The sequence below is a fragment of the Panthera pardus genome, unplaced genomic scaffold (assembly GCF_024362965.1).
Source record: "Panthera pardus isolate Hobbes unplaced genomic scaffold, ASM2436296v1 HiC_scaffold_27, whole genome shotgun sequence".
Classification (NCBI taxonomy): Eukaryota; Metazoa; Chordata; class Mammalia; order Carnivora; family Felidae; genus Panthera; species Panthera pardus.
In genome coordinates this window covers 25,810,042-25,824,442 of record NW_026526843.1, presented here as the reverse complement: position 1 = coordinate 25,824,442, position 14,401 = coordinate 25,810,042, and the positions used below count along the sequence as shown (strand labels likewise).

The following is a 14,401-nucleotide window of genomic DNA, read 5'->3' as shown; positions in this document are numbered from 1 at the left end:
TCGTGGTGATGTGAGATAAAACGCCTACGTGATGAGATGAAGCGAGGGGAATGACATAGGCTTGTGATAATAGCGTTAGGCTACTATTGACCTTCTGACAGTATGTCAGGAGGAGGATCTTCTGCTTCTGGACTGTAGGTTACCGCGGGTAGCTGAAAACTGTGGAAAGTGAAACCGCGACTAAGGGAAGACCGCTGTGTAAGGGGCGCCTGGGTACCTCAGTCAGTTAAGCATCTGACTTCGGCTCAGGTCATGACCTCCCATTTTGTGAGTTTGAGCTCCACATCGGGCTCTCTGTTGTCAGTGCACAGTCCCCTTCAGATCTTTTGTCTCTCTCTGTCCCTTCCTTGCTCGTGCTCGCTCTAGTTCAAAAAAAAAAAAAAAAAAAGGCATTTAAAAAAAGGCAGCAGGGCATTTGTGACTGGTGTAAATTCCAGAATTCTAAGTTTTGGGAACAAGCAACTTGTTTGGACTATGGGTGTCCCATTACCATCAAGTTGAATTTTGCAAGATCTATCGGCCTTGCTTTCCCAGTGTCACTTGTAAATACCTTCTTGTGAAAAGTACCAAATGGCCATTGTAATGGCCCAGTATGTGAGAGCTGTTTTTTTTCGTTTTCTTTTTTTTTTCAGTCCCCCTCCACCCCGCCCCCGACTGCCTTTCTCCCCCATTCACTTTTTTGCCAATGCATCTGGGTGACCGGCTCTCCTAGCTCTCCCCAACCCGGCTTGCAATTCTTCATTTTCTTTCCATTGCTCAGAAAGGCATCAACAGGAGAAAGAAACCTTTTTCAAAGTAATAGCCTAGAGGCATTTAAACTTGCAACAACTACTCTTCTTCTTCTTCTTTTTTTTTTTTATTAAATGGGCATTTGTGACAGAGATCCTGTTTGTGTGAAAAATAAAAATGAAGAGACATCTGCTTAGGATTAGTGCCTTTCTGATTTCTGCACCTACATTTTCAAGATGATGCGGTTTTATTGTTCCCTGTTAGGGAGCTACTTTTCATATCTCAAGTGACCAGACATACTTGAGAATGCAGTTTGGCGCATGAATAACATGGGACACACCGTTCGTTTGCAATTTTATTTTTTAAAAATGAAATATTCAAAGTACTTTTTTTCTTTCAAATATCGACACATAATGTTTAACTTTAAATATTTACAGCATGTTGTTGTGATGCTCTTGTAGAAAAATGCATGCTTCTGGCCTGAAAGCCAGAGCAAAATGCAAAAGACCATTTAACTGCAGCCAGAGAACATGAACCTGTACAGTATCCAGTCACTTTTCAGCACAGGAGTGAGAGCAGGAATACAAAATTGGGACCTATTGTTTCCTAGCAACACGGCTCAGGCCATTATAACACAATTTTCAGTATGATTAGAACCTCTAACTGTTGTTATATAGAAACTGAAAATCTTGGCATACACTGTAAACATCTTTACTTTTCATGAGAAAGTAAGCAGCTAAAAAGAATATTTTTCTGACGGTAAAGGCTATACTTCTCTTTTTCACCTTCCTTCTTACCGATGCTTTTGCCAGAAGAATAGTAAAGATTTAGACATTGTCATGATTCATACAAGTAAAATATTTTTCAAGGACACAATCTGATATACTAACATTTATTTAAGAGGTTAAAGTCCACCACTAAATCTAAGGAAAGATTTTTAACTGCCAAACACATTTCCTTTGACAAATAATGTAAGATGACAACTGCCAAGACAAAATCCACAGCAAGTTTAACTAACTATTTTCAGTTACTGTTTAGGAAGTAATTTCTTCTTACACACAGTAGTAGGTTTGGTCCTTAATAGCTTTCACATGAAGGACACACTGAAATAACAGTCACTATTTTGTGTTTGAATTCTTTTTTGTTTGTTGTTTTCTGTTTTTTTGTTTTTGTTTTGCTTTTTTGTTTTTTTTTGTTTTTTTGTGTTTTTTATGTTTTTTTTGTGTTTTTTTTTGCTTTTTGTTTTGTTTTTTGTTTTTTTTCTTTTCTTTTTTTTTTTGTTTTTCCCTTTTGCAGAATAAAGAACCTTACAGAAGGCTGTGGAAGAGCAGTCTGAAATCTGAAGTACTAGTCAGGTCAGCTGTGTGTATGTGAGTTCCTCCAAGAAAACAAGAATGTTGTATCCAGTCTGTAGCCTTCTGTCCTTCCACAAGCTATAATACACTCCAGTCTTTCCAAAAGTTTCTTTCAATACTTGATTACTGTACTTTTGCTTCCATTGCAATTGCCCTTACAGGAACATATCTTTATAAATGCAAAAACTTTGTCCTGACTCTCTCAGGTGATATTACAGTGGGGCCTGGACTGGTGAAAACTATATTTTAAAAGGAGGAAAGAAAAGAAAAAAGAGTAGGAACAACATGATAGGATGCTTGACATGGTGTTGATCGCAATGAAAAAGAAAAATCGTAGAAAAAGTATCATTCAATTTTATACCTATGTGGTTAGCATGTGAATTCCAAATTATACATCGTCAAGTTTTTATACATTTGGCTATGTGGTATATATATTATATTCTATATATATAGTCTCTATATTATAGATCTTCTAGATAAATTGACAGTAAAGGACACGCTTATTTTACACAGCGTTTTGCTGGGTTAAAAATAAAACATATGCCTATTTATATGGAGAGTGTTTTGCTAGAAATTAGTTTATGAATTGAGCTTTATTTCCCTTTCCTTCAGGAGTCATGCTTCTAATCAATAATGATTAGAATGGCAACTAAAAATAAATGTATTTAAATGTCTGCTAAACTGAACTTTGCAGTTCATTTGGATCTCTAGACTGTAGTGCAAGAGTAAAAACAGAACAGAATAGAACAAATAAAATGGGCCTAACTAGGAAAAAGAAACAACCACAGAGTATTCCCTGCCTCCGGCCCAGAATGTTCTTCATGAGAGCCCAACTAGAGTGCCCTCGTTCTAACTTGAATAGCGTGTGGCTGTCCAGTGTCAGCTGCCTGTGCCTGTGCTCTGGGTGTGAGAAATTCGTGTTTCTCTGTAAGATGCATTCACTTTCATCAGGGAATGCAAACAAAGTGTTCTTTCGCTAATTTAAACTTCAGAATTACAAATCAATGACGGCATTCTTTGTATTCAGCTGAACGATGTACCCCACGTCTCCACGTTCTTATTAAGAAATGCCAAAATGTTTCTCTTAGATTTACTGTGCATTAGCGCTAACCTTTTGGGTTTTTTTTTTTTTTCCTCTTTCCTCCCACAAACTTCGGGAGAGGTAAAGAGAGCAATAATAGTTCAAGGCAGTATTAAAACCACAGCTATAAGTGATAAAAAGTGCATTTCCTGAATATAATACAAATGTAACTTTAAGAAACTAAAGGCACAAACTAAATAAATATGTATTACAAACTAGAAATGCACAGTTCAAGGTAATTACTATTAAGTAAAAGCCTCAAATATTTGTTTCTAATGGATATTTAAAGCAGTTTGAAAATGATACATCATCAGTGAATTGCAAAAAGTATAATAATCGCTTAAAATATAAGCAAAATAGACTCTAATATTGACATCTTGGATTAGTGATAAAATACATCATCACATTTATGAATGCACTCTCTATATACAGTTCACAAATTATTTTTCCATTGATTTAAAAGAACATCAGAGGTTCTAGGAACATAAGGTCCATTTTTAGGCTGGTGTGGAGGTATTCAAATTTTCAACAAGTTGGTTCATAATTTTAGAATCCCATCCTGAATAAACAGTATACCACTAACACAGGCCTGATTCAGAAAAAAAAATAATGTGATTATAGTCTGGATTAGTAATCTCTTGAGCTGGTGTGCTTCCAATCAAAAAGAGAGAGGAGTTCATCATGAATTCTCTCTGGGTCTCTCTGTGTCTCTCAGAATACACACGTAAGAATGTGGTAACCCCAACCTGATGTTTTTGAAAATGAAATGTTTGGATACACCCTCCCCTACTGTCTGCGGGTCCTTGCCTTTTCCTCCCTCTACTTGGTGGAGTAAGGAGCCAGACTCTTTCCAAACCTTAACGTGAGCCCGGATTCTGACTTCGCATATTTTCAAAGGAAACCGTCATCACCAAGCGAGGCAATGACCCCACACTGCATTTAGGAAGCAGCTGGAAAGAATCCAAACTGTAACACTCCATCATAAATCCTCCTTCAGACATAGCAAATATCCAGACCCAGTGATGAAAGTGCTGAAGCTGGCTCAGGGGAATTTTCTGCAGGCCACATTGTGCTGTCATGTCTTTTCATTTGTGGTAACTTACAATTACGCAGCATTTTACAAACTGTCTCTTTGTCACTGGGCACAAATCTCCTAGCTCACCAAGGGGCTTCTTTTTGCTACAGGATTCATAAAGATTGAGGAACCGCAACTGATATTAACACTAATCCTGATCTTTTTCCAAAGTTTAAATGATCATGGAACAAAAATAACCCTTTCTGGAAAACAGTTATTTTCCTAGGCAGGACACATGATTAAATCAAAATAAATGGGTAAAGACAGAGAACTAAAATAACTCAAGTATCAATTGTTTTAGTAAAAAACAGTCTGCCTCTCTCTAATCAGTTGAAATGTTTTAGATTGGAAAGGGTTCACTTAATTAAATTTCCTGACTGTGGAGGGGAGATGTTCCATACAGAATTGTACATTTGAAAGATAAATCTAAGTGGTATGAATCAATGTGGCAGCAACTACTGTGATGTTCCCTTTGGTGCTTTCCTTTCGTCTTAGTACTAGGTCTGTTTTTTTTTTTAAGGTTTTGGCTCTTCTGAATTTCTGCAGTAGTAGTGAATGTATTTATCAGCATCCCAGGCATGTATGCCTGATAAAACCTCTTGTTTTTTTTTTTTTCTGTACCAGAATCATTTGTAGTAAATTACCTTTCGTGTGCACAAAACCATTGGATTAGTGTATAAATATGGAATCACTAATGTGAAACTATGACCAAAACACACCCTATATATAGATGAGTAATTCCTACCCAGGTTAATAGAAGCTATGTTTACCTGACACCAATACAGCCAGACAATTTGGTGAAAAAATGGAGTCAAAACAGGCTGTGCAGGAGACGTTCCATTGGCCAGCTGCCTTGGTATCACGTACACATGAGCAAATAGTGGCATTTCAGTCTGTTACCACACCCACAGGGAAGCATGGTAGGCAGAATCCGGCCACCGCACGCCAAAACACAGCACAACAACATGGCATTTACTTTAACAAGCAAGGAGGAATAATCAGGGAGGAAGGGCAAATGGGTCGTGACTCTGGGAGATGGTGGCGGACGCCATTTTCCACTTGTTAAGTTTCCTATAACGGATCTGGAAAATGCGAAAGGGCCGGCAGTCTTTCGAAATTCAAGGTTCAGAATACTATCGCACCACATTTTCAGATAGCTCGCAAGTTCTGCCAACAGTTAAACGTGAAACTTTCGCGTCACAGTAGAGATACGTAGAACCTTGGGTTCTTTATACTTGAACTCATGTGCATGGCTCGACAAATTTAAAGTGGTGCTTTCTGGAAACTTTTTTTTTTTTAGCTGTTTTACTTGTGTTATTTTGAATACTGCCACACAAGAACTAAAAATCTCTCATTTCTTAAAGAGTTTAGACAAACAATATTAAAATACCATCTTCCGTCACATTGAAAGGCAGTTGGATATGTTTTTCCTCCATATTTACATATACAGAGTTCTGATCTAGAAAACCAATACAACAAACCATTTTATGTTTTAAAAACAGGCAGTCTTTGGTGACGCAAAGGCAGAGATGTTTTTTGTTACCTCCTGCCTATTTCGCTCTGTCTCATAAAGTGAATATTGTTGGCGCTGTCAGAAAGTTCTAAATACTGCTCGACAGACAAAACAAAATACCCATCATAACCTTGTACCCTCCCAGTGCTCAAAAGCTGCTGCTTTTCCCCCTCTGTCCATGCCCGAATACCCTCCTCCCCTTCTTGCAGCCTTCTCTGTTCCTTAGTCCAGGCCTGGGCCACAGCGCGTTGTCTGGCAATCTCCAGCACGTGATTCTTCTCCTCTTCGACAGTTGTCCCATACCGGATGTTGAAGCACAGAGCCCCGTGCTGGAGCTGGATATCCGCAAACCGTCTAGTCCTCCCATTCAACACAGAGGTCATCTGGGACACAGTGACATTGACACCATTCTCTAGAATCCGCCTCCCCCCAGTGTTCCCGATGAGCACCAGGTCTTCCTCCAGAGACCCAAGCTTAATGAAGTAGTGAGTATCCCTCCCCTCTATGGTAAAATGAAGGTTTTCCAGGTAATGAGCATTATTGAGAATGGCAGCAAGCCGCCTGCTATCTTCGTTGGCTACTCCTATAATATCGGCTGTTACGATGCCATCCTTGATGGCGAATTTTATACCTTTTCCAAAAACAGAAGGAACAGCAGCAAACCTCGGTTGCTTCCCTCCTTCAAGGCACCGTCCATCATTGTATCGGGGAGTCATAGGAAGTTGGTCCAGGGAAATGAAATTCCTGAGCTGTTTCTGGAGCTCACACTGAATACCTAGGATAGTCTAGGAGAGAAGAAAGGCACAGTGCAAAAATGCAGCACAGGGTCAGACACCTGTCATGCTTGGGGACTGTGGAAAGCACCTTCTTGCTTTACGGTGCTGGTGAGTGAGTTCAAAGCAAGATAAATTTGGACTCTCTTCATCAGAGATTTGGCAAAGACAAGACTAACGGGTTACTTGGCCACCTGGCTATGTTTCTTGATGTCTTGGTGAGTTAAACCTAAGGAAATGTACTAGAACCTTGGAGCCAAAAGTCGCTTCAAGGTACATGGGGCCAGCTCCCCCAAAACAAAGACCTTTCGTTTTCACCAATGTAACTAATACGATCTGTTACCGTACGTGGTGTAATACATTAGCCACAGTGAGGAGCAGAGATGGCTTAAGGCATTATTCTTGGCTTTAAACAGATTATGACCTTATAAATAACCACAGCAAAGCAGCAAGAAGATCTTATGAGGACTTAAAACCAAAACAAAACCAAAAACAACCCTTTCTATTGTGGACATTTTCAAACATACTAAGAAATAGAGAGAATGGTGAACCGCCAAGTATCCATAACAGGGCTTCAGCAATTTTCAACATTTTGATTAACTTTTTAAAAAAGGATTTTTAATTGCAAAAAGGACTTTTAATGACGTTTTAATTATAAAAAATTACTTTTACATATTATATGTATTTAGGGATAAGCCTATAGCACCCATTTAAAATTGCCTTTCCCTTATAATTTTTTACACTTAAATTTCAAGCCCTCCCACCCAAATATCAGTTTTATTCTGAAGTATTTTTTTTTCTTTTTGCAAACAGACACTCCTCTATTTCTTTCAATTGAAAGGAAAAGTTACTTCATGTTTCCATTTGTTCCTCATCCTCTTGATGAAATTACCTGTTAAACCGTGACTAGTCTGGCATTCCTTTTTCCCAGAGACTTTATCCCTATACTCTTTATTACTTTCACTTCACTGATCTTATGTACTTTTTCTTGGTCAGAATAATTTAATTCTGTTCTTCCCATGCTCTTAATGCACCACACCCTAAATTATTTTGCTGTTGGAAATCTGAAGATTTTACATCTGTCAGTGAACAGTTTTCTCTATACAGAGTCCATAATTGCCCTTGGTAGGCCGTTGCAGAATTTTAAAAGTTGACTTCGTCTTGTTTGTCTACTTCAGCAGGTCACCAAGTGCCATATTGGCCTTGTCTTTCCTAAAAGCTCTGATTCCCTGATCCTTTCCTCATGGAAGCTTTTTTCTGCCTCCTCATTAATCATGGACATTTTAGTGAATATTCAAGATGACTCAAAAATAAGGAAGGAAATACATGTTAATGCCATCTCGGGGTGTTGGATGCTCCTCTGGTTTTTTGTTTTGTTTTGTTTGTTTGTTTGTTCGTTTTTTCAGATACACAGAGACGGTAAAAGTTTTACTAACCTTTCCGGGATCCCACTCTGGAGTTTTTGTCTGAAGCTGGAGAAGCTCATAAGTTAACTCCAAATTTTCTAATTCTGGTTTGGGGAATCCAGGTAGAACATTGTGTAGCTGGAAACCAAATAGCTCCAGCCAACTTCCAATGTCTGTGAAGCACAGAATAGAAAAGGAAAACAAATGATGAAGCCCATAGTTTACAACCTTTGTGGAAAGCTTGAATGATGCCTCCCCTGCCTTCAGTATGTTCAGCCAGTGGGAAGTTAGGGATTGAACTCCCCCTTCTATCACCTGCTCCAAAGCCTATGATCCACTCTCTACTGGGAAACCTTTTGATTCGTGGAGAATCACAGAGATGGGTTCGGTTTACAGCATTGAAACTCTTAAAAAAATTTTTTTCTTAAATTTATTTTTTGAGAGAGAGCGAGCGAGCAAGCAGGGAGGAGCAGAGAGAGACAAAGGGAGGGAGAGAGAGAATCCCAAGCAGGTTCCACACTGTCAGCATGGAGCCCAACGTGGGGTTTGAACTCACGAACTGTGCGATCATGGCCTGAGCCAAAACCAAGAGTCGGATGGCCAACCGACTGAGCCACCCAGGCGCCCCACATTGAATCTCTTAATGTGGTGGTGGCACTGAGGCCACACAGATCGTAATATTAGGTTTATTTGATGGAACGTAATTCTGAAGTTTTTAAATGAAACCATTCATATAAGCTTTGAAGAGTGAAAACTACAAACAGCAAGCTTAAAAGGAAAGAAACGATGCACTGGGATGCAAAAGCATCGTGTTCTGTGCCACCTGCACAGTTTTGCTTGCCCTAGAAAACTAAGGAAGAGAGTGACTGCATAATAACTTGTGGGCTAACTGGCAGGAAGAGGAAGCATATTTACAAAGGCACGGAGATTATGTGATAAACACCACCGAGTTATTTCAAGTTTAGTGTAAAGCTTTGTACCTGTGGTATACTTTGCAACATCTTGAATTTTGCCAACTGGGTAGTTATTTTCAAAGGAGTAGAGGTTGAATGGTTTAGGAAGGAGGTTCAACTGTTTCCATATATGATGATTAGGCGTTGTCCACCTACCAGCAACAACATCATAATCCCTTTGCCCCAGGTGCACTAATTTAGTAAGCAAATCATAGAGTCCTCCATGAAAACCAATGATGACCTGAAAGTCAGGGTAAGTGTCATGGTAGATGTCTCCATAAGGCGTGTACAAGATCTCTTTTATCACCTGACCTCGGCTGCTGAACACAGCCAGTGGCGTGCCCGTATTATCACAGGCTACGTAATATTCTTCACCACTGCTTAGCTCCATGGCAATGAGGTGACCTTGGAGATCGTAATACAGGGATGTGATCTCTGAGCTCGTGTGGTTGTACAAATGAGTAATTCTTATGGGATTGGCAAGGTCTGCATAAAAGAACTGAAGGTGCTGCCCTAGGCTGGACTTACTGGCGACACGTCGCCCGAGCCCATCATAGTAATACTGCACAGTCCAGCCAGAAGCCTTATTGTAGGCTTTCTGCAGCAGACCATTAGAATTATATTCAAATATGTCATTTCCCCTCTGCCGCAGAAAGCCATCTTCATCCATTTTATACTGAATTTCTCCTAGTCTGGTGATGCGGTCTCGGAGGTCATATCGGAGAGGAGTAAGACGAGCACTATTCCCGTGGCTTAAGAGGTTGATGTTTCCATTCAGGTCATAACTGTAACGCCACTGGGTTTTGTCATTTACGGAAACAGTCTGCAGCTGCCCGTCAGCATCGTATTCGTAGAAGTATCTTGTTATGTTGGCATCCACTCCCACTCTTATATCGCATATCACCATACGCCCCATATTATCATACTGAATAGTCATCCAGTAGGCAATTGCCTTTAGGATTTCGTATTGGACTTCGATAACTTGTCCGCTGGCACTGAAGATCTTGGTATGCTTCATCACCGTAGTAGTTATGACCTGATTTAAATCGTAATTAATTACACTGAATTTTCCAAACTGCTCTGTTCTACCAGAAACATCAACATATCGGTACAGATCTATGGGCAAAGGGGTTTCATTGATCACAGCTTGCATGCTGGTGACGCGGAAGTTGTTGTAGCTGTAGTCAAACCGAGCATTCACCAGACCTTCTTCACTGAACCTGAAGATCTGGCGTCCAATAAGAGGTCCTGAGGAATCAAAATAAAAATAATGAGAACAGAGCTAGATGCGTAATGGTGAACAATCAGAAAGGTCTCGTGTTATTTTCCTTAGCAGCAATGCTTTTACGTTCAAAATAAGATATTAGAGGTTGACCTCTGATACCGAAAGCGTACCATCTCATAGATACGTACTCTCACAGTTGTGGTCATTAAATATGAAAAAATACTGTATGTTATAGAATAATTTAACTATAGGACCTACGTAAGTAATAACCCATCCGGTAGCTTGGGGTGAGGAAACTGATATTATAAACATGCTTTCTTGTTATAATCACTGACAAGAATGCTTTTAATTCATTTAACCCGTGCTACAAAATCAGCAGGTCAGATTTCCACGAAGCCCAGCATTAAAGTAACTGAATTTGGCATTTTCCAAGCTCAAGGGATGAAAGAGATTCAAAAGTTCTGACTTTTGAACATATTTTGCCATCAGCTGAGGCTTATAGAGGTCACATGGGGCTTGAGCTCGTTTCGGTGAGGCTCAAATCTTGCAGCTGCACCTTTGGGATGATTTGGTGGTGAGCTACAAATGAGCACACAGACTAGGTTCTCTGATCTCAACGTTTCTGAGAGCCAAGACAGGGACAAAGAGATGTATGGTGGTTTCCTAAGGAATCACCTTTCATGCAGTCTATAGCAGGTTTTTAATTTTCAAAGGAAGATAACTTAATAACTAAAGGGAACACGTGTTGGATTGAATGTCTACAGGATAATGATTCTATTTCACACTGTGGCCGGCAAAAATTTCATAGGAAAATACCGGTACGGTTGTACACATCCCCACCGTTTCACGACAAACCTGTTTGCCTATATCTGATTGTGCAAATGAAGCCGTCATGCATCAGGTGAATTGTCTTAATCACTCCAGAAGACTCTTCATAGGTTAATGTGACCTGAGTGGTATCATAGAGAATCTCAGACAGCCTTGCTTGCTTGGTGTATTTGTATAACACTCTGCGCCCGGTTCCCAGATGCAGGGTCTGTAGCAGTCGGCCATCTCGACTGTAGTCTTGGATAAAAGAGGTGCTACTGTCTGGTGGGGTGTAGATGTTCCGGTAGTAGCCCACTGAAAGCATGGTTTGTAAGCTGTGGCGCACCATACTAGGCATGGTGACCGAGAGCAGACAGTCTGATTGGTCATACTCAAAGATGTAACGCCTCTGGCTATGTAAGAGAAGCATCACAGACTGAAACGAGACAAAGGCGAAATAGCGTATTATGTACCACTGAAGTTGAGGAGAAGAAAGAAACGCATTCATCCATTCAACACAGATTTATCGAGCACTTACTATGTGCCAGGCACCGTGGTGGACCCTAGTGGATACAATAGTGGGCAGTCACGGTGTCTAACCATATGGAGCTTACAGTTTAAGGGAGGAGGAAGACAAGCAACCAAGCAATTGCAATATAGTGTGAAACGTGTTATGACAGAGGAAGGACAGGGTGCCTAGCAGAGGAAGAATAGCTAACCCAGACTTAAGAGGTGAGGAAAGGCTTCCTGGAGGAAGTGACTTCTGAGTTGAGACCTAAAGAATGACCAAGGCTTGGCCGGGTGAAGGCAAGGAAACGGGGCGGGGGGCGCAGGGTAGGGAGAGAGTGCCCCTGACAAGAGCACAGCATTGTGAGGGGCTGGATAAGAGAGATGGCTTTTCAGAGGATGAGAGCAATTTCATGTGGCCAGAGCGTGGGTGTGTCAGAGGGGAGGGGATGGTGACTGGCAAGAGACAAGGCCAGTTAAGTAGGCTGGGTCCAGATTATGCTGGGCTTTCTAAGCCATGCTAGAGACCGGACTTAAACATGTTGGCCACAGGCAACCACTGAAAGCAAGTCAAAGGGCGGGGTGCTGGCAGAGCTGGGAGAAGCAATCGGTCAATGTTCCAGAAAGGTTACTGTTTGCGGAGAAGCATCCACGTGGCGATGGACTGGGGGGAGGTAAATGGAGGGTGAGGCGTGCCACATGTGGAGTTATGGTCACCAAAAAAGTATTCATTGACTTCACATAGTCGTAAATGTCTTCCTCAAAAGTTGTATGCAAAAAGTTATTATTACTGCTTTGCAATTTGTGTTTTATTTGGTTTTTTATTTGAGTACCGTTGACATTTTTTCAAAATTTTATTTTTAAGTAATCTCTACGTCCAACGTGGGGCTCAAACTTACAACCCTGAGATCAAGAGTCGCATGTTCTACTGACTGAGCCCGCCGGGAGCCCCTATAGTTGACGTTTTAAAAATATTGGACTGTAGTTGACAAGCAATTCATATTTTAAACTATATTAGGGGAACATGCCATTAGAAGTGAAGAATTCTCTGGATATACAACCCCTTTCCTCCAAACTGATCCGTATTTCAGAAACAGTTATTTGTTGAGGTATAATGCCTCGCATGTAATTAGGTATTTCACTGATATTGGTTTTACCTTATTTTAACTTTAAATACAAACATAAAAGGAGCACTGTTTTACAGGGGACTCAATCCTATTTCTAACTGAAAAGCATTTAAATCTCATCTTTTAATAAAAATTTAAAAAACGCTCAGCCCCGGAGAGTCTCATGTAACACTCTAAGGACGCTTTTCCCTTCCCTTTTTGAAAATTACCTTATCAAGCGAAAGGATTTAGTTGAGCTTTATTTTCTGAAGTTTGTGTTATGTAAATGATAGGTATCTTTTCATTTTCTAAACATAAATTACATTAATATTTATGAATACCAATTGCATAAGCACACATAATGTACACTTAAACCTTCTAAACGTGAAACTAGATTCTAATATTAAATGTCTTTCTTGAAACTGCATATCCTCCCTGCCCTTCTGAGAATTATTGATTTGGAATCGCATGTCAGGACTGTGAAGTCAAAGTCAGCAGTTATTTTCTCCTTTGTTCATCCTGTTTTCCCCCACCAAGTACTCTGCCTCGCGGGTACAGAGCTGCGTGCGGAAACTCTGTCACCTTATCACCTGTGGACAACATGCAGCTCCAAAACAGAGGCACTCCCACTGAACAGAGAGGCAGGAGACTTGGCTTTTCTGTGTGGGCATGAGGACACGAAGGGAGAACCACGTCCTTGACCGAGGCAGAACCCACAGACCCCGGGGGGCAGCTGGCGGAAGATGCCTTTGCATTACCCTATGCTCCCAGTCCGATTTCTTAGCTCCTTTCCACTCTGTTCTGTCAGTTTGCCACGAGCAAATGACATCTGTCACCTGCGATGCAGGCCAGGGACAATCACCATATGGCTCCCGCGCATTATCTCGTACCAGCCTGCCTGGGCCATGCCTTTCCCAGTCGCTGTATGCGCCCTGCCAAACATTTGTAGCACATCGCCACTGTCCCCCCCACCTCCCGCCTCATCCACTCCGCTGCAGTGAACCACTGCCTGACCCCGTTCCTAGGTGGTGCTGATGCCGTGCTCTCTCAAAAGCTCCCCGGTCTGTTTTAAAGCTTTCTGCCAGTGGCGAGAACGCGGATGCGATTAGAAATCTCGTGAATGTAACTGTGGTGTTGCCAGAATACCATTTAGCTCTCACTTGGCTGCCTTTTCACTTTGGGTGGGCATTATTATCAGTTTGTTCAGTAACAATGCCTATGAGTCCATCCAGTGCCCACAGTGCTGCTACGGCGGGATAAAAGGCCATTTCTTAGGAGTGCAAACAATAGAGTGGGAGACTTTGTATTTTTTTAATTGGTTGTGGGATCCTAAAAGAGAGCATTGTAAAGAAGAAAGAAAGAACAAGCACGGATATTCATTTGAACGAGACTAGATAGAAATGAGAGATGGTAGAAATTTGAAAAGCTAAAGCATTTGAATAACCACCAGATGGCAGTGTGGGGCCACCTGGAAGCTCAAGCTACGCACAGTGTATTGTATCCCCCGAGGCAGCCTTTGGAAATTTCAGCCCCAAAGAGGCAATTTTGTGTAAATGTATCAGGCTAAAGCATCTTATTAAATGATTATAAAATATCTTTAAATGCATTTTAAAAATGAAGTCCTTAAGAACGATTTTAGGAAACCGAAAGATTTACATTTACTGTAATACAAAATTTTAGCCCCACAAGTCTTCAAAATATAATTAACTCAGAGAAGTCTCATAAATCAAGATAGAGAATTAATGACCACATAGAGAAAATTTAAGAAACAATAATTGATTTTTTTAATAGAGAAGAGATCCTTTAAGCAACCGCAGCTATTACCCAAATTATTTTTCTTCTAATGGCTTGGAGACCATTGTGCATGAAAA

At 40.6% G+C, this 14,401-nt stretch overlaps 1 protein-coding gene across 6 annotated transcripts in view; it reads right to left on the bottom strand.

Annotated features, from left to right (window-relative positions):
- Nucleotides 1-1,071: 1,071 nt before the first annotated feature.
- Nucleotides 1,072-14,401, bottom strand: part of TENM1 (teneurin transmembrane protein 1) — a 781,688-nt gene continuing 768,358 nt past the window's right edge. For all 6 annotated transcript variants that reach the window (XM_019438138.2, XM_019438139.2, XM_053892078.1 and 3 more), the window contains 4 exons: nt 10,966-11,353; nt 8,913-10,133; nt 7,963-8,105; nt 1,072-6,538 (listed from right to left, as the gene is read on the bottom strand). In XM_019438138.2, the coding sequence (XP_019293683.1) occupies nt 5,780-6,538; nt 7,963-8,105; nt 8,913-10,133; nt 10,966-11,353 (2,511 nt within the window). In that variant the 3' untranslated portion in view covers nt 1,072-5,779. The remainder of the gene's footprint in view (nt 6,539-7,962; nt 8,106-8,912; nt 10,134-10,965; nt 11,354-14,401) is intronic.